The sequence below is a fragment of the Pristiophorus japonicus genome, chromosome 11, assembly GCF_044704955.1.
Source record: "Pristiophorus japonicus isolate sPriJap1 chromosome 11, sPriJap1.hap1, whole genome shotgun sequence".
Lineage (NCBI taxonomy): Eukaryota > Metazoa > Chordata > Chondrichthyes > Pristiophoridae > Pristiophorus > Pristiophorus japonicus.
The window spans coordinates 209308336-209335111 of NC_091987.1; the positions used below are offsets into that span (position 1 = coordinate 209308336).

At 48.1% G+C, this 26776-nt stretch overlaps 1 protein-coding gene across 1 annotated transcript in view; it reads right to left on the bottom strand.

Moving 5' to 3' along the window:
* Window positions 1-26776, bottom strand: part of dscaml1 (Down syndrome cell adhesion molecule like 1) — a 618289-nt gene that overhangs the window by 30579 nt on the left and 560934 nt on the right. Inside the window, exons 24-25 of the mRNA XM_070893140.1 lie at window positions 6353-6541; window positions 831-1118 (exon numbers count right to left, since the gene is read on the bottom strand). Of these exons, the coding sequence (XP_070749241.1) occupies window positions 831-1118; window positions 6353-6541 (477 nt within the window). The remainder of the gene's footprint in view (window positions 1-830; window positions 1119-6352; window positions 6542-26776) is intronic.

Below are 26776 nucleotides of genomic sequence, written 5' to 3' on the forward strand. Positions count from 1 at the left end.
GGTGTTAGAACAGCAAATATCAGAGATGGGACAAGTTTAGATCCTACCCTGACTGACAAACAAGTTGTCCTCATTTCAGCTGCCCAACATGGATCAGTTGGGCCGAATGGCCTCAATAGAACCAACATAATGCAGTTCAGGGTTAACGTGGAGGAGATGGTGACTTAGGGCCAGCTGTAGCTCAGTGGGTAACACCCTCGCCTCTGAGTCAGAGGGTGTGGCTTCAAGTCACACTCCAGGGACTTTGAGCACATAAATCTAGACTGACACTCCAGTGCAGTGCTGAGGGAGTGCTGCACTGTTGGAGGTGCGGTCTTTCAGATGAGACGTTAAACCGAGGCCCCGTCTGCTCTCTCAGGTGGATGCAAAAGATTCCATGGCACTATTTCGAAGAAGAGCAAGAGGAGTTATCCCCTGGTGTCCTGGCCAATATTTATCCCTCAATCAACATCACTAAAATAGATTTATCTGGTCATTATCACGTTGCCGTTTGTGGGAGCTTGCTGTGCGCAAATTGGCTGCCACGTTTCCTACATTACAACAGTGACTGCACTCCAAAAGTACATTGGCTGTAAAGTGCTTTGAGACGTCCGGTGGCCATGTAAGGCGCTATAGAAATGCAAGTCTTTCTTTCTTTTTTAGGGAAGAAAAATCCGGAAGGAACATCAGTGTGCTTCTGTTGGACAATCTGGGAGTGTAATTGAGGCCATCTAGATCCCAGGTTGTCCTGGTCTCCTGGCTGAAGGAAGAGGTTTGTCAAGAGCGCCATGCTAAAAAGCCTGCGGGATAAAAGTAAATTAGCCCTCCCCCTCAAAATGACCCTTACTTACTTCCGTCGTAATCAAGTGTAGCGAACTGCGTGGTTTCATTGCCACACCCGGCACTGTTGCAGGCTCTCATTTTCAACTCGTACCAGGTGGCCTCGCGCAGGTCCTGGAGGAACACCTCGTTGGATAAGTTGGTTTTCAGGGTAAGCCAAGGCCAGGAGCCCTTGGGACGGTAGTCCATGACGATGGCCGTGATGGGGCAACCGCCATTGTTCCACCCCTGGAGGTTGAGCCTGGCATGGGTGGAGTTAATGTGGGTGAAGAGATGCTGGTCCTTGTTGAATGCAGGTTCTAGAGCGTGAAGCAAAAAAGGAGTGAGATCAGATGCACATTAACCCGATTTTCCAAGCTTAACGCTTTAAGTATATACAGCTAAAACCTTGATATATGAGACCCGACCATCCCTACTGAATCGTGTTCATTCTGTTAGTTGGCATTTGTTTCTGCTGATGTTAATAACCTTCAACTAGGCTAGAGTTTAATATTTTGATATAGAAACATAGAAACATAGAAAATAGGTGCAGGAGTAGGCCATTTGGCCCTGCGATCCTGCACCGTCATTCAATGAGTTCATGGCTGAACATGCAACTTCAGTACCCCATTCCTGCTTTTTCGCCATACCCCTTGATCCCCCTAGTAGTAAGGACGACATCTAACTCCTTTTTGAATATATTTAGTGAATTGGCCTCAACAACTTTCTGTGGTAGAGAATTCCACAGGTTCACCACTCTCTGGGTGAAGAGGTTTCTCCTCATCTCGGTCCTAAATGGCTTACCCCTTATCCTTAGACTGTGACCCCTGGTTCTGGGCTTCCCCATCATTGGGAACATTCTTCCTGCATCTAACCTGTCTAAACCCGTCAGAATTTTGAACGTTTCTATGAGATCCCCTCTCATTCTTCTGAACTCCAGTGAATACAAGCCCAGTTGATCCAGTCTTTCTTGATATGTCAGTCCCGCCATCCCGGGAATCAGTCTGGTGAACCTTCGCTGCAATCCCTCAATAGCAAGAATGTCCTTCCTCAAGTTAGGAGACCAAAACTGTACACAATACTCCAGGTGTGACCTCACTAAGGCCCTGTACAACTGTAGTAACACCTCCCTGCCCCTGTACTCAAATCCCCTCGCTGTGAAGGCCAACATGCCATTTGCTTTCTTAACCGCCTGTTGTACCTGCATGCCAACCTTCAATGACTGATGTACCATGACACCCAGGTCTCGTTGCACCTCCCCTTTTCCTAATCTGTCACCATTCAGATAATAGTTTGTCTCTCTGTTTTTACCACCAAAGTGGATAACCTTACATTTATTCACATTATACTTCATCTGCCATGCATTTGCCTACTCACCTAACATATCCAAGTCACTTTGCAGCCTCATAGCATCCTCCTCGCAGCTCACACTGCCACCCAACTTAGTGTCATCCGCAAATTTGGAGATACTACATTTAATCCCCTCGTCTAAATCATTAATGTACAATGTAAACAGCTGGGGCCCCAGCACAGAACCTTGCAGTACCCCACTAGTCACTGCCTGCCATTCTGAAAAGTACCCATTTACTCCTACTCTTTGCTTCCTGTCTGACAACCAGTTCTCAATCCACATCAGCACACTACCCCCAATCCCATGTGCTTTAACTTTGCACATTAATCTCTTGTGTGGGACCTTGTCGAAAGCCTTCTGAAAGTCCAAATACACCACATCAACTGGTTCTCCCTTGTCCACTCTACTGGAAACGTCCTCAAAAAATTCCAGAAGATTTGTCAAGCATGATTTCCCTTTCACAAATCCATGCTGATTTGGACCTATCATGTCACCTCTTTCCAAATATGCTGCTATGACATCCTTAATAATTGATTCCATCATTTTACCCACTACCGATGTCAGGCTGACTGGTCGATAATTCCCTGTTTTCTCTCTCCCTCCTTTTTTAAAAAGTGGGGTTACATTGGCTACCCTCCACTCCATAGGAACTGATCCAGAGTCTATAGAATGTTGGAAAATGACTGTCAATGCATCCGCTATTTTCAAGGCCACCTCCTTAAGTACTCTGGGATGCAGTCCATCAGGCCCTGGGGATTTATCGGCCTTCAATCCCATTAACTTCCCCAACTCAATTTCCCGACTATAATGATTTCCCTCAGTTCCTCCTTCTTACTAGACCCTCTGACCCCTTTTATATCCGGAAGGATGTTTATGTCCTCCTTAGTGAATACCGAACCAAAGTACTTGTCCAATTGGTCTGCCATTTCTTTGTTACATTTGTCTTTACTAACCTTTTTCTCTTTACATATCTATATAAGCTTTTGCAGTCCGTCTTAATGTTCACTGCAAGCTTCCTCTCATACTCTATTTTCCCTGCCCTAATCAAACCCTTTGTTCTCCTCTGTTGAGTTCTAAATTTCTCCCAGTCCCTGGGTTCGCTGCTATTTTTGGCCAATTTGTATGCCACTTCCTTGGCTTTAATACTATCCCTGATTTCCCTTGATAGCCACGGTTGAGCCACCTTCCCTTTTTTATTTTTACGCCAGACAGGAATGTACAATTGTTGTAGTTCATCCATGCAGTCTCTAAATGTCTGCCATTGCCCATCCCCTGTCAACCCCTTAAGTATCATTCGCCAATCTATCCTAGCCAATTCACGCCTCATACCTTCAAAGTTACCCTTCTTTAAGTTCTGGACCATGGTCTCTGAATTTACTGTTTCATTCTCCATCCTAATGTAGAATTCCACCATATTATGGTCACTCTTCCCCAAGGGGCCTCGCACAACCAGATTGCTAATTAATCCTCTCTCATTACACAACACCCAGTCTAAGATGGCCTCCCCCCTAGTTGGTTCCTCGACATTTCAAATAACAGTGCGTCGAAATTTGATTTCTCCAAGACACGAGAAGACTAATCGATGTCCGGCTCCATTTTTGATCGGGGCGGAGGAGCGGTGAGAGATCGGAGCCGAGTAGCGTTGTGATCGGGGCCCAGACGAGGCGAGGGCCCAGGGGCAGCATGGGCCAGCCCACGCTGCGATATGTGTCGTGCAGTAGAGCTTAGTCTTCAGCCGTCCTGGTTAATCCTTGCCACTGGACCAAGACTTAGCTCTGTCAAGCCTGTGTGGTGGCTGGTGTCCAACGGCTACACAACGTTAAAATAATCCATGCGCAGGCATCTTCCACCCTTCAGGATGTAGTTCGAGACCTAGAATGTCAGGTCCTTCATTGAAACACCTGTGAACTCATCCCTTTTTGGTGTGGAAGTGGGTCATCCTCGATACGAGGGACTGGCGAATACTATACTGATATATGAACGAATGAAATCATTTGTTATCACAATCACCCTCCATAGGTCAATGCTGATTTTGTATTTTAGTCACTGGAGTCAGGATAATTGACAAGAATGACTACGCTGGAATTGGCAGATTTGTAAAAATGAAGGTTTGCTGTAATATTAAATTGTCATTCCCCCCCCCCCCCCGCCCCACCTTTCCAGTTAGCATGTTCCCACATTCCCCATTGTAAACGGCAAGCCAGATGTTCTCTGAATTTGCAAGCAGTTCTGTTCGCTGTGATTGGCAGCTGTCAATCCATCCAAGGATGGATCTAAGAATAGCTGGATGCCAGCCCCAGCACTGGGACCCGAACCAGAGCCAGTTGCCGCTGTCGCTTGGAGGCACTGAACTCTGAACACACAAACTCAACTGACCTTTCTCAATCTGTCCTGGAGGTCACGGCAAAGGTTGGAACGAAACGCTCGTTAATAACACTCGTTTCTAATGTTAAAATGTGGTGTTTTGTTCAGCCGTGACATCACCACGTTGATTGACAGCGGCGGACGGCCCGGCCGACCCATTTTCAGCCAGTCAGCCTGGCTTTGAGTCTAAGGCCCGCCCCCATTATGATCCATTTCCTGAAAATGGATCTGCTCACCGCACCGAGAGTTCCAGCGGTAAGCACCAGCTAAAAGCTCACAGGTGCGCCAGCTTTCTGGTGCACCTGAATTTCGGGCCCCCAGAGTACAAGAGAACGGGAGTTATGCTAAACCTTTACAAATCATCGTTCAGGCCACATCGTGTCTAATTCTGGGCACCACACTTTAGGAAGGATGTGAATGTCACGGAGAGGGTGCAGAGGAGATTTATCAGAATAGTACCGGGGATGAGTGACCTCGGTTATGTGAAGAGATTAGAGAAACTGGGATTGTCTCCTTAGAGCAGAGGTGGTTAAAGGAGATTTATTAGAGATGTTTAACATTCTGACAGGTTTTGATAGAGTAAACGAAAACTGATTTGAAATAATTTGCAAAAGAACCAGAGAAAAGAAAAATGAAAGAAAGACATGGATTTATATAGCGTCTTTGGGACACAGATTCAAAAGCTGCTATTGAATCTGTGTCCCAAAGCGCTTTACAGCTAATGAAGTACTTTTGGGATGTAGTCACTGTTGTAATGTAGGAAAAGAGGCAGTCAATTTGTGCACAGCAAGCTCCCACACACAGCAATATGATAATCACCAGATAAACTGTTTGTTTATTATGTTGATTGAGGGATAAATATTGGCCAGGACACCAGGGATAACTCCCTTGCTCTTCTTCGACATAATGCCATAGGATCTTTTACATCCACTTGAGAGGGCAGACGGGGCCTCGGTTTAACGTCTCATCCGAAAGATGGCACCTCGGACAGTGCGGCACTCCCCTAGCACTGCACGGGGAGTGTCAGCCGAGATTTTTTTGTGCTCACGTCGCTGGGGTGGGACTTGAACCCGCGACCTTCTAACTCAGAGGCGAGTGTGCTGCCCACTGAGCAACAGCTGACCCCTGAGCAACAGCTGACCCAGAGGGTAGATGAAGAGATTTTTTTTACTTTGCGATTGTTATGATCTGGAATGTAAAGGTGGCGGAAGCAGATTAGCAGCAACTTTTGAAAAGGGAATTGAATATAGACTTGAATAGAAAACTTTTCCAGGGCTATGGAGCCAAGAGTGGGGCAGTGGGAATAATGACTGACACAGACACAACCGGCCGAATGGCCGTTATTCTGTGCCATAAAAAAACGATGATTCATCTGTGATTCTAATAACAACAACAGCTTGTATTTATATAGCGCCTTTAACGTAGTGAGACCTCCCAAGGCGCTTCACAGAAGCATTATGAAACAAAAAGTTTGACACCGAGCCACATAAGGAGAAATTAGGGCAGGGCTTGGTCAAAGAGGTCGGTTTTAAGGAGCGTCTTGAAGGAGGAAAGAGAGGTAGAGAGGTGGAGAGGTTTAGGCAGGGAGTTCCAGAGCTTGGGGCCCAGGCAACAGAAGGCACGGCCATCGATGGTTGAGCGATTATAATCAGGGATGCACAGGAGGGCAGAATTAGAGGAGCGCAGACACCTCGGGGGAGTTGTGGGGCTGGCGGAGATTACAGAGTTATTAAAAGATTAATAGTTATTAAAAGAGTGGAATAAGCTGTCTCAGCCCAGTTAGCATTCATTTGTAATCCAGAAAATACAGTATTCAATATTAATGTTATCCTGACTCACCTCGACCATGAGTTTTGGCCTCAATAATCTCGCTAATACGGCCGGCTCCAACACTGTTCTTGGCAGCTAGTTTCACCTTGTACCAAGTGCCACACTTGAGGTTGTCCAGTTTGAAGGAGCGCTCGGTGGGGTTGATGAAAACATCCTTCCATTCTTCACTGTTATCAACCGAGTACTGCAGCACAAAGCCTGACAAAAAAAAGGATTGATGTCTCATTAGCTCTACATATTGAATTTCAAGCTGTATCTCTGTATGCCAATCCCCTTGGTAGGACAGCAAAATGCTGCTCGGTTTAATCACATTAACTCTTTCATCAACAAGGGTCTCTTTGCTTAGAAAGCTTCCCAATCATCCACCTACCCAAACTCAAAGGCCATTTAAAAAAATATATATTTCTTGGGATGTGGGCATCGCTGGCAAAGCCGGCATTTATTGCCCATAATAAGAACATAAGAAATAGGAGCAGGAGTAGGCCATACGGCCCTTCGAGCCTGCTCCGCCATTCAATAAGATCATGGCTGATCTGATCATGGACTCAGCTCCCCATAAGCCCTTATTCCCTTATTTGTTAAGAAACTGTCTATTTCTGTCTTAAATTTATTCAATGTCCCAGCTTCCACAGCTCTCTGAAGCAGCAAATTCCACGGATTTGCAACCTTCTGAGAGAAGAAATTTCTCCTCATCTCAGTTTTAAATGGGCGGCCCCTTATTCTAAGATCATGCTCTCTAGTTCTAATCTCCCCCATCAGTGGAAACATCCTCTCTGCATCCACTTTGTCAAGCCCCCTCATAATCTTATACGTTTCGATAAGATCACCTCTCATTCTTCTGAACTCCAACCTATTAAACCTTTCCTCATAAGTCAACTCCCTCATCCCCGGAATCAACCCGGTGAACCTTCTCTGAACTGCCTCCAAAGCAAGTATACCCTTTCGTAAATATGGAAACCAAAACTGCGCGCAGTATTCCAGGTGTGGCCTCACCAATACCCTGTGTAGCTGTAGCAAGACTTCCCTGCTTTTATACTCCATGCCCTTTGCAATAAAGGCCAAGATTCCATTGGCCTTCCTGATCACTCGCTGTACCTGCATACCATCCTCGTGTGGCTCTCGAGAAGGTGGTGGTGAGCCGCCTTATTCTCGAACTGCTGCAGTCCTTGTGGTGAAGGTGCTCCCATAGCGCTGTTGGGCAGGGAATTGGCATTGTTCCCTCCCACAGGGACCCATATTGCTTCTCTCACCGCCTCCCTTGCGCAACCTATGTCATTGCATGCGCTCAGCCACCATACAGCCATCCAGAATTCCACTTTGACACACCACGTTGCTTGCATTGCCTACTGCCGGTCTTGCAGAAGTGTAAGTTGGAAATCACAAGACTAGTCGATGCTCCAGGTGGAGACTGAAACCGATGTGCAGCTATTGTTGCCAACCTTCAAAATCTATACATGTTTCATCGTTTGGTTTCCCTGCACCAATTTTCTCCTGCTCTCCTAAAGGCACTGGCTCATTTCACAGATGCCTCAGGCACTACCCCCAACTGGCCGTTCTTTGCAGGCTATTTGACTGTGACAGACATCACACCCAAGTGATGCACACAAACACACTCTTACCACTGGGGGTAAAATTCAGTCGTGGGAGCATTGACTAACTATTCCACTTTCCAGCCAAGAGCGCTGGGCTAATAACAGCAGTCCTGCCTCCACTCCAGCTCACAATGACTTACTTGGGCTGCAGTGCCGATTAAACCCAGGACTTTCTTGGTCACGACGGCTCGGTTCTACATTGGGCAGTGCCATTACTGATTGTGTTAGGGGGAGTTTCTAATACAGTGGCCCTGAATTTGCGCCCCCTACGGGCGCGCACGAGGTGCCCACGCGCCCGTGGGGTCCCCGCAAGTTCCGGCTTTAGGTACGCGAAGCACATGCGCCTAAACCCGGAACTTGCGATCCGCCAACAATCCTCTTCACTTTGACATTCAGAGCACCGGGCAGAGATCACATCGCGTCAACACCCGCTTTGCTTTTAATGAAACAGTCGGGTTCCCCCGGTCGAAGTCAGCTGCTCGGCGCCGGCCGAGGCCGCTCGCCTGCCCGGAGGCCGCCGGGCGCCGCAGCTGGGGCGGATCCACGGGAAGGGCCCGACGCGCGTCCACAGAGTCGCCACCGCCCCGGAGAGCGGCGCCTCGTCCAGCCGCGGCACGTGCCCAGCCCTGCTTCGCACCCCAGCCCGACCGACCCAGCCCTTAGCGCCAATCCTTATCCCGAAGTTACGGCTCTTGCCGACTTCCCTTACCTACATTGTTCTAACGTGCTAGCGGCTGTTCACCTTGGAGACCTGCTGCGGATATGGGTACGGCCCGGCGCGAGAGTTACACCATCTCCCCCGGATTTTCAAGGGCTAGCCTTTTCACCGGACACCGCCGGAACCACGACGCTTTACAGATGCACCGCATCCGGGGGTAAAGGGTCCCCGCGGGCGAAGATTCGGGCTATTTGCCCAACTCCCGATCAGTGAATGCCCTTGAAATTCTTACGCCTGATAAAACTCGAGGGGCCGTATGGCCTACTCCTGTTTCGTAGGTTCTTATTGCCAGAATCTTCGGGAGAGGAGAGCAGAAAAAAAAGGTGAAGGAATTTGGCAGCGAAAACACTCTCGAGGGACTGCCCCTTTAATTAAAAAGGTTGCTCTCAAGGATGGCAAAATCAAAAGAAAGATGAGATGAGAAACGTAAGCGGAGAAGCCAAGCGTAGTACACATCCAAAATTGTAAAGAGGAAAAGAAAAGATGAGATCAATCCGAATGTAGACAAAGGGTGAGTTGGAGAGAGAGCTACAAAATGGAGCCTGGCATCTGTCCCAGGGCAATGGAACATCCTGGGGGATCATGAGGTTGGCACTACCCCAGGGGATCCAATCAGAACTATCACCGATTTAAATTAACATGGGCAATTTAAAGTACGAGATAGGCAGATAAACAGTAGCTTGTTCACATCACATAATTACAGCCACACATGTCCTTTGTCAACATGTATAATGCAGTATTAAGAAGTCAAAGGAATACTGATATGTAATATTTCTGGAACGGGGGAGGGTGGTAATTCACTAATAATTACATTTTATACTTTGACAGACGGGGAAATGTTAGTGTGGCTTACGTGATGTTGATGGGCTGTCCTAAAGGGGGCGCTGTTTGGCATCTTTTGACGTCCCCAGTAAAGTTACCAGATGTAGTTCGACAATCGACTGACGCACTGGTTTTTTGCCACCTTTACATCAAAGAACGTTTAGAAATGTACGTTTGACGGATGTCATCAGCGAAAAAGTGAAGTTGGAGAACGCTGAAATGCCGAGTTTTCTAACCCATCAGCAGGCTCGCATCGCCCCCACTGATGGTCAGTGGGGATGGGCACTGCATGATGTGGAGCAGCTATATCGACCACAACAGTTCCAGGCTCGCTCGGCGCTTTGCAGCAGCTCACGTCAATCTGGACAGAGGCTGGGACACTGCTGCAGGTCTCAGCCACCCGAGGGCAGCGAAGGAGCAATAGGGGAGGGAGGGAGGGTTCGAAGGTGCGAGGGAGGTTTGGAGGGAAGGGAAGGGAAGGGAAGGAGGGAAGGAAGGGTAAGGAGGGTAGAGTAGGGAGGGTAGGGAGGGAAGGAAGGGAGGGAAGGAGGAAGGATGGGAGGGAAGTTGGGAAGGGAAGGAAGGAAGGATGATGCGTGTGTGGACATATAGTGAGGGCAGAGTAGGGTGGGGGCAGAGTAGGGTGGGGGCAGAGTAGGGTGGGGGCAGAGTAGGGTGGGGGCAGAGTAGGGTGGGGGCTGAGTAGGGTGGGGGCAGAGTAAGGTGGGGGCAGAGTAGGGTGGGGGCAGAGTAGGGTGGGGGCAGAGTAAGGTGGGGGCAGAGTAGGGTGGGGGCTGAGTAGGGTGGGGGCAGAGTAGGGTGGGGGCAGAGTAGAGTGGGGGCAGAGTAGGGTGGGGGCAGAGTAGGGGGCAGAGTAGGGTGAGGGCAGAGTAGGGTGAGGGCAGAGTAGGGGGCAGAGTAAGGTGGGGGCAGAGTAGGGTGAGGGCAGAATAGGGTGGGGGCAGAGTAGGGTGGGGGCAGAGTAGGGTGAGGGCAGAGTAGGGTGGAGACAGAGTAGGGTGGGGGCAGAGTAGGGTGAGGGCAGAGTAGGGTGAGGGCAGAATAGGGTGGAGACAGAGTAGGGTGGGGACAGAGTAGGGTGGGGACAGAGTAGGGTGGGGACAGAGTAGGGTGGGGGCAGAGTAGGGTGAGGGCAGAGTAGGGTGGGGACAGAGTAGGGTGGGGACAGAGTAGGGTGGGGACAGAGTAGGGTGGGGGCAGAGTAGGGTGGGGACAGAGTAGGGGGCAGAGTAGGGTGGGGGCAGAGTAGGGTGGGGGCAGAGTAGGGTGGGGACAGAGTAGGGTGGGGACAGAGTAGGGTGGGGACAGAGTAGGGTGGGGGAAGAGTAGGGTGGGGGCAGAGTAGGGTGAGGGCAGAGTAGGGTGGGGACAGAGTAGGGTGGGGACAGAGTAGGGTGGGGACAGAGTAGGGTGGGGACAGAGTAGGGTGAGGGCAGAGTAGGGTGGAGACAGAGTAGGGTGGGGACAGAGTAGGGTGGGGACAGAGTAGGGTGGGGACAGAGTAGGGTGGGGGCAGAGTAGGGTGGAGACAGAGTAGGGTGGGGACAGAGTAGGGTGGGGGCAGAGTAGGGTGGGGACAGAGTAGGGTGGGGACAGAGTAGGGTGGGGACAGAGTAGGGTGGGGGCAGAGTAGGGTGGGGGCAGAGTAGGGGGCAGAGTAGGGTGGGGGCAGAGTAGAGTGGGGGCAGAGTAGAGTGGGGGCAGAGTAGGGTGGGGACAGAGTAGGGGGCAGAGTAGGGTGGGGGCAGAGTAGGGTGGGGGCAGAGTAGGGTGGGGGCAGAGTAGGGTGGGGGCAGAGTAGGGTGGGGGCAGAGTAGAGTGGGGGCAGAGTAGAGTGGGGGCAGAGTAGGGGGCAGAGTAGGGTGGGGGCAGAGTAGAGTAGGGGGCAGAGTAGGGGGCAGAGTAGGGTGGGGGCAGAGTAGGGTGGGGGCAGAGTAGGGTGGGGGCAGAGTAGGGTGGGGACAGAGTAGGGTGAGGGCAGAGTAGGGTGGGGACAGAGTAGGGTGGGGGCAGAGTAGGGTGGGGACAGAGTAGGGTGGGGACAGAGTAGGGTGGGGGCAGAGTAGGGTGAGGGCAGAGTAGGGTGGGGACAGAGTAGGGTGGGGACAGAGTAGGGTGGGGGCAGAGTAGGGTGGGGACAGAGTAGGGTGGGGGCAGAGTAGGGTGGGGACAGAGTAGGGTGAGGGAAGAGTAGGGTGGGGACAGAGTAGGGTGGGGACAGAGTAGGGTGGGGACAGAGTAGGGTGGGGGCAGAGTAGGGTGGGGACAGAGTAGGGTGAGGGAAGAGTAGGGTGGGGACAGAGTAGGGTGGGGACAGAGTAGGGTGGGGACAGAGTAGGGTGGGGACAGAGTAGGGTGAGGGAAGAGTAGGGTGGGGGCAGAGTAAGGTGGGGGCAGAGTAGGGTGAGGGAAGAGTAGGGTGGGGGCAGAGTAAGGTGGGGACAGAGTAGGGTGGGGACAGAGTAGGGTGGGGACAGAGTAGGGTGAGGGAAGAGTAGGGTGAGGGAAGAGTAGGGTGGGGGCAGAGTAAGGTGGGGACAGAGTAGGGTGGGGGCAGAGTAGGGTGGGGACAGAGTAGGGTGAGGGAAGAGTAGGGTGGGGGCAGAGTAAGGTGGGGGCAGAGTAGGGTGGGGACAGAGTAGGGTGAGGGAAGAGTAGGGTGGGGGCAGAGTAAGGTGGGGGCAGAGTAGGGTGGGGGCAGAGTAGGGTGGGGGCAGTATCGGTCTATGGCTTTGATCCCGCAACCCGTGGGATGAGTGGCTTGCTGCGTTTCCAGAGATCAAACTGGTACAGATAGATTTGTAACCGCGCAAGATACAGGAGACGGAAAATTCGGACAGGAGGTTTAAAAACGAGCCTGGCATCCCTGAAAGGGTTAACGCGACAGATGCCAGCTGATCAGTGTACAGGCTGTAACTCTGACTGCGGCAGCAACAAAAACAACCTTTGTCATCATACCTCCGGTTATTTTGAACATAATGGGACTGGAAATTGCATCCCATTTTACCGCACAGAGTGTGTGCACTTAGCGGGGGTGGGGTGGGGGGTTCTCAGACTGTCAGAGATCTCTGCGCATCTCTCTGTCGCTCTGCGCCGGAGATAAGACAAAACGGGAGGAAGGCGAGAATCGGGGCGAGGGTGACATTTCAATGAAACAGGCAGAATAATGATTTCCACCCACATTGATGGGGATGAAACCAGCCCTTCAATGTTCATTGGTGTGAAACAACAGCACCCTCACATGCAGCAACACAGACACACACTCTTTCTCGTCTCAAAGAGCTTGTATTTGCATTGGAAATCAGCCATTCTCTCCAGGCAGGCCTTAGGGGAGAAACTGCAGCTGCACGGGCCGTCGCTTTGCTAGCTGAAAGGAGCACAGAGCGAAGAAAGGTCCTGATTTGACACGGTCCGATAAGGCGACATTTTTTTGGATGGGTCCATATATGGATCCACACGTAAACCTTTACAGCATCCCGACTTTTGGTCCTACCTTTGGTCAGATGCGTACCAGGCCTTGACGTACAAACAGGCTATCGGTGGACAGAAGAACATAAGAAATAGGAGCAGGAGTAGGCCCCTCAAGCTTGCTCCGCCGTTCAATACGATCATGGCTGATCTGATCCTGGCCTCAACTCCACTTCCCTGCCTGCTCCCCATAACCCTGGACTCCCTTATTGTTCAAAAACTGTCCATCTCCACCTTAAATATATTCAATGACCCAGCCTCCACAGCTCTCTGGGGTAGAGAATTCCAAAAATTCACGACCCTTTGAGAGAAGAAATTTCTCCTTATTTCCGTTTTAAATGTGCGACCGCTTATTCTGAAATTACGCCCCCTAGTTCTAGATTCCCCCACGAGGGGAAACATCCTCTCTGCATCTACCCTGTCGAGCCCCCTCAGAATCTTATACGTTTCAATATGATCACCTTTCATTCTTCCAAACTCCAATGTGTACAGGCCCAATCTGCTAGATAGCCCAACTTTTAAACGACTGCCCTGATCTCCTGAATACAATCGTAACAATCGCAGTCCCTCGAAATCGAGGAAGACTTGCTTCCACTCTGAAAGTGAGTTCTCAGGTGACTGAACAGTCCAATACGGAAATTACAGTCTCTGTCACAGGTGGGACAGACAGTGGTTGAAGGAAAGGGTGGGTGGGGAGTCTGGTTTGCCGCACGTTCCTTCCACAGGTTCACCACTCTCTGGGTGAAGAAGTTTCTCCTCATCTCGGTCCTAAATGGCTTACCCCTTATCCTTAGACTGTGACCCCTGGTTCTGGACCTCCCCAACATTGGGAACATTCTTCCTGCATCTAATCTGTCTAAACCCGTCAGAATTTTAAACGTTTCTTTGAGATACCCTCTCATTCTTCTGAACTCCAGTGAATACAAGCCCAGTTGATCCAATCTTTCTTGATATGTCAGTCCCGCCATCCCGGGAATCAGTCTGGTGAACCTTCGCTGCACTCCCTCAATAGCAAGAATGTCCTTCCTCAAGTTAGGAGACCAAAATTATACACAATACTCCAGGTGTGGCCTCACCAAGGCCCTGTACAACTGTAGTAACACCTCCCTGCCCCTGTACTCAAATCCCCTCGCTACGAAGGCCAACATGCCATTTGCTTTCTTAACTGCCTGCTGTACCTGTATGTCAACCTTCAATGACTGATGTACCATGACACCCAGGTCCCCTTTTCCTAATCTGTCACCATTCAGATAATAGTTTGTCTCTCTGTTTTTACAACCAAAGTGGATAACCTCACATTTATCCACATTATACTTCATCTGCCATGCATTTGCCCACTCACCTAACCTATCCAAGTCACTCTGCAGCCTCTTAGAATCCTCCTCGCAGCTCACACTGCCACCCAACTTAGTGTCATCCACAAATTTGGAGATACTACAGATTTGGAGATACTACGTCTGAGGGACGCACTGAAGCTTGGTTTGGCCGCCGCAAAGGCACGATGGGGAAGGGCCACAGTTTAAGGCCCTTCTGCCACTCTGCATCGAGGGACTGGAACTTGTACAAAACCCCCCTCGAGCTGTATGAAGTAGGAAATGTTTTTTTTAATGAAAATGTACTTGTAATCTGCTCGGGTAAAGAGAGTACTGTGTGCTGCTTTCATTGGTATTGTGCTGTATGTAATATGATTTATGTATTGTATTGTAATGCACCTTGAAAAGTATCGTAATGTATTTTGACAAAATTCTATGAATAAAATATATTTTTGAAATTAAAAAAAACCCAGGCCCTTTTAAAGGGGCAAGGGTAATTGTTGGCACTATAAAGAGGCAGCGGATGAGAAGATAGTGTGTCACTATTAGAGCAAGTGATTTGTTATGACTGAATGCCAGCATTTTCACTAGCTCCGGGACTTTATAGGAACATAGAAACATAGAAATTAGGTGCAGGAGCAGGCCATTCGGACCCTCGAGCCTGCACCGCCATTCAATATGATCATGGCTGATCATTCAACCTCAATACCCCTTTCCTGCTTTCTCTCCATACCCCTTGATCCCTTTGGCCGTAAAGGCCATATCTAACTCTCTTTTGAATATATCTAACGAACTGGCCTCAACAACTTTCTACGATAGAGAATTCCACAGGTTAACCACTCTCTGAGTGAAGAAGTTTCTCCTCATCTCGGTCCAAAATGGCTTACCCCTTATTCTTAGACTCTGACCCCTGGTTCTGGAACTCCCCAGCAACGGGAACATTCTTCCTGCCTCTAACCTGTCCAATCCCGTCGGAATTTTATATGTTTCTATGAGATCCCTTCTCATACTTCTAAACTCCAGTGGATACAAGCCCAGTTGATCCAGTCTCTCCTCATATGTCAGTCCTGCCATCCCAGAAATCAATCTGGTGAACCTTCGCTGCACTCCCTTAATAGCAAGAACGTCCTTCTTCAGATTAGGAGACCAAAACTGAACATAATATTCCAGGTGTGGCCTCACCAAGGCTCTGTACAACTGCAGCAAGACCTCCCTGCTCCTATTCTCAAATCCTCTAGCTATGAAGGCCAACATGCCATTTGCCTTCTTCACCGCCTGCTGTACCTGCATGCCAAACTTCAATGACTGATGTACCATGACACCCAGGTCCTGTTGAACCTCCCCTTTTCCTAATCTGTCACCATTCAGATAATATTCTGCCTTCCTGTTTTTGCCACCAAAGTGGATAACCTCACATTTATCCACATTATACTGCATCCGCCATGCATTTGCCCACTCACCTAACCTGTCCAAGTCACCCTGCAGCCCCTTAGCATCCTCCTCACAGCTCACACCGCCACCCAGCTTAGTGTCATCTGCAAACTTGGAAATATTACACTCAATTTCTTCAGCTAAATCATTAATGTATATTGTAAAGAGCTGGGGTCCCAGCACTGAACCCTGCAGTACCCCACTAGTCACTGACTGCCATTCTGAAAAAGTCCCGTTTATTCCAACTCTCTGCTTCCTGTCTGCCAACCAGTTCTCTATCCACGTCAGTATATTACCCCCAATACCATGTGCTTTAATTTTGCACACTAATCTCTTGTGTGGAACCTTGTCAAAAGCCTTTTGAAAGTCCAAATACACCACATCCACTGGTTCTCCCTTGTCCATTCTACTAGTTACATCCTCAAAAAATTCTGGAAGATTTGTCAAGCATGATTTCCCTTTCATAAATCCATGCTGACTTGGACCGATCCTGTCACCTCTTTCCAAATGCGCTGCTATTACATCTTTAATAATTGATTCCAGCATTTTCCCCACCACCGATGTCAGGCTAATCGGCCTATAATTCCCCGTTTTCTCTCTCCCTCCTTTTTTAAAAAAGTGGTGTTACATTAGCTACCCTGCAGTCCATAGGAACTGATCCTGAGTCGATAGACTGTTGGAAAATGATCCCCAATGCACCCATGCGCAAGAAAAGAGCGATGTATTTTCGTAACAGAGTTATTTTCTGAAATTAAGGGAGTAAGGGGGCTGGATCTTTGGATAGGGGATTTTCCGGGTGGTAATGGCGGCGTGGCGGTAAAGTTTGAGCCGGGAAATGGTTTGTGTCTGGGCCCTGAGCGTGGGGCAGACGGCTCTTGGGGTGCTAGGCCGGGGGAGCAACTGAAAATCCGTTGCTAAAGAGCCAGCCTCGGAGCGCCCTAAGAGAGGCCTCCCTGAAAAAAACAATCGCCACAAAACACACAAAAAACATTCCCAATAACTTGCCCACACCACATTAGCCAATAGTGGCACAAAGGCGACGGAAATCCAGCCCCTGGCATTGTAAGTGGGACTATAATTGGGAATTGGTCTTCAGAGTCCACCCCCCAGTGTTCCGAATAAGGACATAGGTTTGTTGCTGGGCTTTCAATTGGGATGTGATTGGAGTGGAGCTAAATGGTGTCCAATTCTGGGCGACCACAAGAAAGGTGCTATATAAATGCAGTTGTTGTTGATTGTTGGTCAGAACATTAGCCAAGATCCGGAGAGAACTTCCTTCTCCCGTGGGGATAAATGGGTCCTTTTCAGAATGGCAGGCAGTGACTCGTGGGGTGCCGCAGGGCTCGGTGCTGGGACCCCAGCTCTTTACAATATACATTAATGATTTGGATGAAGGAATTGAGTGTAATATCTCCAAGTTTGCAGATGACACTAAATTGGGTGGTGGTGTGAGCTGTGAGGAGGACGCTAAGAGGCTGCAGGGTGACTTGGACAGGTTAGGCGAATGGGCAAATACATGGCAGATGCAGTATAATGTGAATAAATGTGAGGTTATCCACTTTGGGGACAAAAACATGAAGGCAGAATATTATCTGAATGGCGGCAGATTAGGAAAAGGGGAGGTGCAGCGAGACCTGGGTGTCATGGTTCATCAGTCCTTGAAAGTTGGCATGCAGGTACAGCAGGCGGTGAAGAAGGCAAATCGTATGTTGGCCTTCATAGCTAGGGGATTTGAGCATATGAGCAGGGAAGTCTTACTGCAGTTGTACAGGGCCTAAGTGAGGCCCCACCTGGAATATTGTGTTCAGTTTTGGTCTCCTAATCTGAGGAAGGACGTTCTTGCTATTGAGGGAGTGCAGTGAAGGTTCACCAGACTGATTCCGGGGATGGCTGGAGTGACGTATGAGGAAAGACTGGATCAGCTGGGCCTTTATACACTGGAGTTTAGAAGGATGAGAGGGGTCTCTTAGGAACATATAAGATTCTGATGGGACTGGACAGGTTAGATGCGGGAAGAATGTTCCCGATGTTGGGGAAGTCCAGAACCAGGGGACACAGTCTTAGGATAAGGGGCAGGCCGTTTAAGACTAAGATGAGGAGAAACTTCTTCACTCAGAGAGTTGTTAACCTATGGAATTCCCTACCGCAGAGAGTTGTTGATGCCAGTTCATTGGATATATTCTAGAGGGAGTTAGATATTGCCCTTACGGCTAAAGGGATTAAGGGGTATGGAGAGAAAGCAGGAGAGGGATACTGAAGGAATGATCAGCCATGATTTTATTGAATGGTGGTGCAGGCTCAAAGGGCCGAATGGCCTACTCCTGAACCTATTTTTTATGTTTCTATGTTTCTATGCTCTTGTACGAATGGGGCCATGAGATCTTTTAACATCCACTTGAACAACCAGAGCGGGTTGGTCCATAGGGCTGTATTTTTGGCTTTCGCCATTTCTGGGCGAAAAGGGAGTTGACGCGTAAAGATTACCGCCCAATTAACGTTAATGATTAATTGCCTAACTTTTGGCATTTGGGGTCTGTGCCAGGGGTGTGGTGCAAAGGGAAGCCTTGCACTATTTTCGGGGGTGGAAAAACGGGATCCTCGCCAACTAAAGTGCGGTGCTGGGAGTGCTCCAAGAGAGGCCTTGGGAGGGGGGGAAAAAAAATTCAAAAAACATTGCCAACACCCATCTGACAAATCATTGCAAAAATATAAAAAAATAAAAAAATAAAAACTTTAACTTACATTTTTTTTCAGTTTTTCCAACTTACCGCCGCCGACAGAGCCGGCTGGACTGCTGTGGTTTCCCTGGCGGTGATCAGGGCGTGGCGTACGGGTTGGGCGAGTCCTGAAACTCGGACGGTAACGCAATCCGAGTCGCTACACCCCATCACGGCTCTCCCCCAGTGGTGCGACGAAGCACCGTCGCAAAATCCGAGCCAAGGATCGCGAGCGGGCGAGGAACAGCTGAGCACGCGGTTTTTCGCCACAGAGGGTCTAACCGCGGCTGAAAACTCTGGTTGCAAACCCCCCCCCCCACTCCGAAAATCCAGCCGAACGGATCCATCCGAAACAGCAGTCAAGGCTTTATTTCAGCACCTCACCTGAAGGACAGCAACTCTGACAAAACAGCACTCAACAACGTGCATTTAAATCGCCATTTTAACACAGGCGCTTCACAGGAGTGTAATCAGACAGAAATTGACACTAACCAAAGGAGGAGACTTTAGGACAGGTGACCAAAAGCTTGGACAAAGCGTCTTAAAGCAGCAGTGAGAGGTGAAGAGGTTCGGCAAGGGAATTCCAGAGCTCAGGGCCCACATGAGTGAAGGCACAGCTGCCAATGGTAAGGCGAAGGAAATGGCTCCCTCAGTGCTAGCCTAGGTTTGGAACTCAAGTCCTCTGCTAGGCTTGAGCCCTCAACCTTAGCACTCAGAGGTCAGAGGGCTAACCAACTGCGCTGAGCAGAGCCACTGAACGACAGTTACACAGGGTATTGGTGAGGCCACACCTGGAATACTGCGTGCAGTTTTGGTTTCCATATTTACGTAAGGTTATACTTGCTTTGGAGGCAGTTCAGAGAAGGTTCACTCGGTTGATTCCGGAGATGAAGGATTTGACTTATGAGGAAAGGTTGAGGAGGTTGGGCCTCTACTCATTGGAATTCAGAAGAATGAGAGGTGATCTTATCGAAATGTATAAGATTATGAGGGGGCTTGACAAGGTGGATGCAGCGAGGATGTTTCCACTGATAGGGGAGAATGGAACTCGGGGGCATAGTCTAGAATAAGGGCCGCCCATTTAAAACTGAGATGAGAATAAATCTATGGAATTCACTGCCTCAGGAGCTGTGGAAGCTGGGACATTGAATAAATTTAAGACAGAGATAGACAGCTTCTTAACCATTAAGGGGTTAAGGGGTTATGGGGAGCAGGCGGGGAAGTGGACCCGAGTCCATGATCGGATCAGCCATGATCGTATTAAATCGTGGAGCAGGCTCGAGGGGCCGTATGGCCGACTCCTGCTCCTATTTCTTATGTTCTTATTAAAGAGCACACACATACAGAACCTGCCACTTTAAGAATCCATCACCTAATGCACAAAACCTGGACAATTTCCTTTGTGCATACATCCACCCAGAAACAACAATCACATTCAATGTACTGCTATTCAAGCACACAACATGATTCATTGCTTTCAGTGGCATCCTCGTGTGAGATTTGCTCTGAATTGAATTCTATTTAAATTACCCATTTAGTGAGCGTTGATGATGCTACGTTGCAAATCTGCTATGACGATGATTACAATTTGAATAGAAAGTAACAAGGTTTCAGAATGTTCAAAAGGCTTCAGTGCGTGAACAGCCCAACAGCTCATCCCACCATTATTCATCTGTTAATAGCGAGTGAAAATTAAACATAACACTTCGAGTAAACAAATAAATTGAACATTGCTTTTTTTTAAAAATCAAGGAATACTGGAAATACACTGGAGATCAGTCAGAACACAAGAACATAAGAATTAGGAGCAGGAGTCGGCCATTCGGCCCTTTGAGCTTGCTCCACCATTCAATACGGTCATGGCTGATCTGATCTTGGCCTCAACTCCACTTCCCTGCCCGCTCGCCATTACCTTTGACTCCCTTATCACTCAAAAATCTGTCGATTTCCACCTTAAATATATTCAATGATCCAGCCTCCACAGCTCTCTGGGGCAGAGAATTCCAAAGATTCACGACCCTCTGGGAGAAGAAATTCCTCCTCATCTCCGTCTTAAATGCGCAGCCCCTTATTCTGAAACTATGGCCCTAGTTCGAGCTTCCCCTATGAGGGGGAACATCCTCTCTGCATCTACCCTGTCAAGCCTCCTCAGAATCTTATATGTTTCAATAAGATCACCTCTCATTCTTCTAAACTGCAGTAAGTATTGGCCCAACCTGCTCAACCTTTCTTTATAAGACAACCCCTTTATCTCGGGAATCAATCTAGTGAACCTTCTCTGAACTGCCTCCAATGCAAGTATATCCCTCCTTAAATAAGGAGACCAAAACGGTATGCAGTACTCCAGGTGTGGTCTTACCAAAACCCTGTACAGTTGTAGCAGGACTTCTCTGCTTTTATACTCCATCCCCCTTGCAATAAAGGCCAACATTCCATTTGCCTTCCTGAATACTTGCTGTACCTGCATGCTAACTTTTTGTGTTTCATGTACAAGGACCCCCAGGTCCCACTGTACCGCAGCATTTTGTAATCTCTCCCTATTTAAATAATAATTTGCTTTTTTATTTTTCCTACTAAAGTGGATAACTTCACATTTTCCCACATTATACTCCATCTGACAATTTTCTGACCACTCACTGAGCCTGTCTATATCCCTTCGCAGATTCTTTGGGCCCAAGTGGCCACAGGATAAAAAACGGGCGCCCCTCCGAGCTGGGCGCCCGTTTTTCGCGCCTAAAACGGCGCCTAAAAAAAAACTCGCGATTCTGGAGCGTTCTGCAGTTCCTTGTCTGCCTGGCGCGGCGCGTAGGGGGGCGGGGCCTACACTGGCGCCGATTTTGTGAGTGGGAGGGGGCGGGTACTATTTAAATTAGTTTTTTTTCCTGCCGGCAACGCTGCGCGTGCGCGTTGGAGCGTTCGCGCATGCTCAGTGTGAAAAAAACATTGGCACTCGGCCATTTTTGTAGTTCTTTGTAGCTGTTTAATTTTTGAACATTTTTTTAATAAAAGCACATTAGCACTTGCAGCCTTCTCACTGTCTCCTTCCCCCCCTCCCCTCCACGGGAACAAAGCGGCTGTTCCCTTCTCCTCCCCCCCCCCACCCCGCGGGAACGAACGGCTGCAGAATTCTCTGTGCCTGAAGCACTTTCACACAGGTAGGAAGATGGTTTATTTAATCTTTTCTTTGCTTATAAATGTTTATTCAGGTTGGATTTATTTGTATAATATTTATAGAAGTATAAATAAGGATTTATTGTAGAATTTAATGAGTTCCCTTCCCCCCCCCCCCACCTCATTCTGGACGCCTAATTTGTAACCTGCGCCTGATTTTTTAATGTGTAGAACAGGTTTTTTCAGTTCTACAAAATCTTCACTTGCTCCATTCTACTTTAGTTTGGAGTACATTTTCACTGTGGAAACTTTCAAATCAGGCGTCAGTGGCCGGACACGCCCCCTTTTGAAGAAAAAATTCTGTTCCAAAGTAGAACTGTTCTACCTGACTAGAACTGCAGAAAAAAAATGTGGAGAATTGCGATTTCTAAGATAGTCCGTTCTCCACCAGTTGCTCCTAAAAATCAGGCGCGAATCATGTGGAAACTTGGGCCCTTTGTGTCCTCCTCACAGCCAAAAAATGTGTCAGCATCCGAAAAAAAAGGAAAAGGCCGATTAATATTATGGGAGCAGATCCTATTTGGAATAGATGACTGGGCAAAGATATTTATTCTTGAAACATCAACCTGACTGTTTTCATTGCTGTGAACTTTCTGAATTTTTTGGTTCAATTTCCAGCACTTGCAGTTTTTCTCTTTACTGCGGTATATTCCTTTAAGATGCTCCTTAAAATGTACCTCACCTATCCGAATATCTCCTTCGGCACGGTGTCAAATTTTGTTTGATAATCGCTTCTGTGATAATGTTTTACTATGTTAAAGGTGCTATATAAATGTATTTTGTTAAATAGCATCTATTACTCAAATCTCATTGATAACTAAAGAAAGATTTGCATTTATATAGCAACCACCAGAGGTCTCAAAGTGCTTTACATAGAAAATAGGAGCAGTAGTAGGCCATTCGGCCCTTTGAGCCTGCACCGCCATTCAATATGATCATGGCTGATCCTCTGTCTCAACACCATATTCCCGCTTGTTCCCCATACCCCTTGATGCCCTTGATTCTAGAAACCTATCTATCTCCCTCTTAAATATATTCAGTGATTTGGCCTCCACAACCTTCTGTGGTAGAGAATTCCACAGGTTCACCACCCTCTGAGTGAAAACATTTCTCCTCATCTCGGTCCTAAATTTCCTACCCCGAATCCTGAAACTGAGACCCCTTGTTCTAGACATCCCAGCCCGGGGAAACATCCTCCCCGCATCCAGTCTATCCAACCCAGTCGGAATTTTATACGTTTCAATCAGATCCCCTCTCATTTTTCTAAACTCTAGTGAATACAGGCCTAGTCGACCAAATCTCTCCTCATACTTCAGTCCCGCCATCCCAGGAATCAGTCTGGTGAACCTTCGCTGCACTCCCTCTATGGCAAGTATATCCTTTCTTAGGTAAGGAGACCAAAACTGCACACAATACTCCAGGTGCGGTCTCACCAAGACCCTGTATAACTGCAGTAAGACGTCCTTGCTCCTGTACTCAAATCCTCTTGCAATGAAGGCCAACGTACCAGTTGCCTTCCTAACTGCTTGCTGCACCTGCACGTTTGCTTTCAATGACTGGTGTACAAGGACACCCAGGTCCCTCTGTACATCGACACTTCCCAAGCCATCACCATTTAAATAATACTTTGTCCTTATGTTTTTCCTACCAAAGTGAATAACTTCACATTTATCCACATTATCCTGCACCTGCCATGTGTTTGTCCACTCACTCAACCTATCTAAATCGCCTTGCAGAGTCTTTGCATCCTCCTCACGACTCACAATCCCACCTAGTTTTGTGTCGTCAGCAAACTTGGAAATATTACATTTGGTTCCCTCATCCAAATCATTGATATATATTGTGAATAGCTGGGGCCCAAGCACTGATCCCTGTGGTACCCCACTAGTCACTGCCCTCCACCCCGAAAAAGACCCGTTTATTCCTACTCTCTGTTTCCAGTCAGTTAACCAATTTTCAATCTATGCCAATACACTACCCCCAATCCTATGTACTTTAATGTTGCACACGAACCTCTTATGTGGGACTTTATCAAAGGCCTTCTGAAAACCCAACTACATTACAGCCACTGGTTCTCCCTTATCTATTCTATCAGTTAATTCCTCAAAAAACTCCAGTAGGTTTGTTAAACATGAATTTCCGTTCATAAATCCATGTTGACTTTGTTTAATCCCGTTGATATTATCTAAGTGTGCCGTTATCACATCCTTTATAATAGACTCTAGCATTTTCCCTACTACTGATATCAGGCTAAACGTTCCTTGTTTTCTCTCTCCCTCCATTTTTAAATAGTGGGGTCACATTTGCCACCCTCCAATCTGCAGGAACTGATCCATAATTTTGGAAGATGACAACCAATGCATCTACTATTTCCATGGCTACCTCTTTTAGTACTCTGGGATGCAGGTCATCAGGCCCATGGGATTTATCTGCCTTCAGACCCATTAGTTTCTCCAGCCAATGAAGTACTTTTGGAGTGTAGTCACTGTTGTAATGTGGGAAACACGGCAGCCGATTTACGCACAGCAAGCTCCCACAAACATCAACATGATAATAACCAGATAATCTGTTTTTGTTATGTTGATTGAAGGATAAATATTGGTCCCAGGACACTTAGGAGAACTCTCCTGCTCTTCACCTGAGAGAGCAGACGGGGCCTCGGTCTAACACCTCTTCTGAAAGACGGCACTCCCTCAGCACTGCACTGGGAGTGTCAGCCTGGATTTATATGCTCAAGTCCCTGGAGTGGGACTTGAACCCACAACCTTCTGACTCAGAGGCGAGTGTGCTACCCACTGAGCCACAGGTGCCTTGCAAATTCCACAGGAGGCCATCAAAAATGGCACCTCCATCTTGTACTGGGTCTGGGAAGACAGGAAAAAAGATCATCCCAGGTGTCCATTCCTGAACTCTGTCTAGTGATTTACACTGAGCAGTGGACATTGGGCAAGGATAGAATTGTGCTTGTTTAGGAACATAGGAACAGGAGTAGGCCATTGAGCGCCTCAAGTCTGTTCTGCCATTCAATGCGATCATGGCTTTTTTTAATTAGTTCCGGGATGTGGGCATCGCTGGTATGGCCGGCATTTATTGCCCATCCCCAATTGTCCTCGAGAAGATGGTGGTGAGCTGCTTTCTTGAACCACTGCAGTCCATGTGGTGAAGGTGCTCCCACAGAGCTGTCGGGGAGGGAGTTCCAGGATTTTGACCCAGCGACGATGAAGGAACGGCCGATATATTTCCAAGTCAGGATGGTGTGTGACTGGGAGGGGAACGTGGAGGTGGTGGTGTTCCCATGCGCCTACTGCCCTCGTCCTTCTAGGTGGTAGAAGTCGCGGGTTTGGGAGGTGCTGCCGAAGAAGCCTTGGAGAGTTGCTGCGGTGCATCTTGTAGATGGTACACACTGCGGCCACGGTGCGCCGGTGGTGGAGGGAGTGAGTGCTGTAGGTGGTGGATGGCGTGCCAATAAGGCGGGCTGCTGTGTCCTGGTTGGTGTCGAGCTTTTTGAGTGTTGTTGATCTGTGTCCTAACTCCATATACCTGCCTTTGGCCCATATCCCTTAATACCTTTGATTAACAAAAATCTATCAATCTCAGATTTAAAATTAACAATTGATCTAGCATCAATTGCTGTTTGCGGAAGAGGCTTCCAAATTTCTATCACCCTTTGCATGTAGAAGTGTTTCCTAACTTCACTCCTAAAGGGCCTGGCTCTAATTTTTAGACTCTGCTCCCTATGTGATGCCCTCTGCGGTTGAATAGCCTGATGACACTCCACTGCGCCGGCTTACACATTCAGAATGGTCACTTGGACGAGGAACCAGAGGGCTGCTGAAGCCCCAATGGGAAAGAAAAAAACAGCATGAGTCAGCACCTTCAGTACACAAAGGGATAAAAGGAGGGATGATTGAAAAACAATGTATATTTTGTGCCTTGAGTTGAGCTACATTTTAATTTCCTGAATTAAAAAAATATTGCCTCCAGAATGTAATGCTGATGTTCTGTGAATGACCCTTTAAGGCTCCTGCTTTCTTATATTTGTTGTGTTCAATGAGTTGCTAAATATGTGCAAAACAGACAATAAAATTGGGTTTATATATTCCATAAATCGGATCACAGAATTTTAATACTTTGCAGATCGATACAATCTGAAGGATGATCTGTCATCCATTGCGACTCTAAGATATAATCCATTCTCTCAATAGCCGCAGATGTACTCAAACCAAGCGCTCGGCTTCACCCAATCAGCTCGTTGGACGTGCACTTCTGATACAGTACCTCTCTGGGCAAATTGCCGAGTTAGGAAAAGCCTTACCTAACCTGGGTGAAAAATGTTCTCCTCAACTCCCCTCTGTCCCTTAAAAAAAAAGGACATGGTGGCCAGGTCAGAACCCCATGAGTGACACATGGACTTAAAGAAAAACCGCAAGAGGTTCATCCCTCCCCCCCAGAAAAACACATAAAAACCCACATGATGCTTCAGGTGGAGAAAAAAACAATGACCCAGAAATCCCGGCCTCCCAGGTCCGTATGGAGTGTGTACAGAGTGTGTAGGGACCCGGGAAGGCATCGGAAAAGCAGGTTTTCAGAGCATAATGCTCATGCGCTGAAAACTGGATTTTCCGATCTGCCAAGCTGGAGCACATATCGGGAGCGAGGACACTTGCACGGGCAAGATTGCGAGATTTACCCATATCTTGTCCAGCAAATGTCCTCAAAGCTCTTGCGCCTGATACAAGCTTTTATCTTAACTTTAATTTCAATTAATTTTAATTATGTGAGGTGTGTTTTTTTATTTTTCATTTGGTGTTTTGTGTTTGTTTTTTTTTCTCAATTAATAGCAGTGAGAACTGGTAGGTACGGAGGAACTGGTAGATACGGAGTTCCCATTGCTATTAATTGAGAATACTTTACCCGATTGGCTGAGCGGTCACACGTGACTGCACCTTCTGCGTGGGAACCTGGAGGACGGGAGTGCGCTTCGCAGCGCGGGAAGAGAAGGCCACCCCACCGAAATCCCACGCTCCTCCCGGACACCAAGTAAATTTGTAGAAATGTTTCAGGTCGAAGGCAATTGCCCGCGGGAAGCCTCCGACCGTGATTTCAGGGCCAATTTAACAGGCAGAGAATTTTTTTTCCCCTAAAATAATTTCTAAAATCCAGGTCGGCCGATCGGGTCC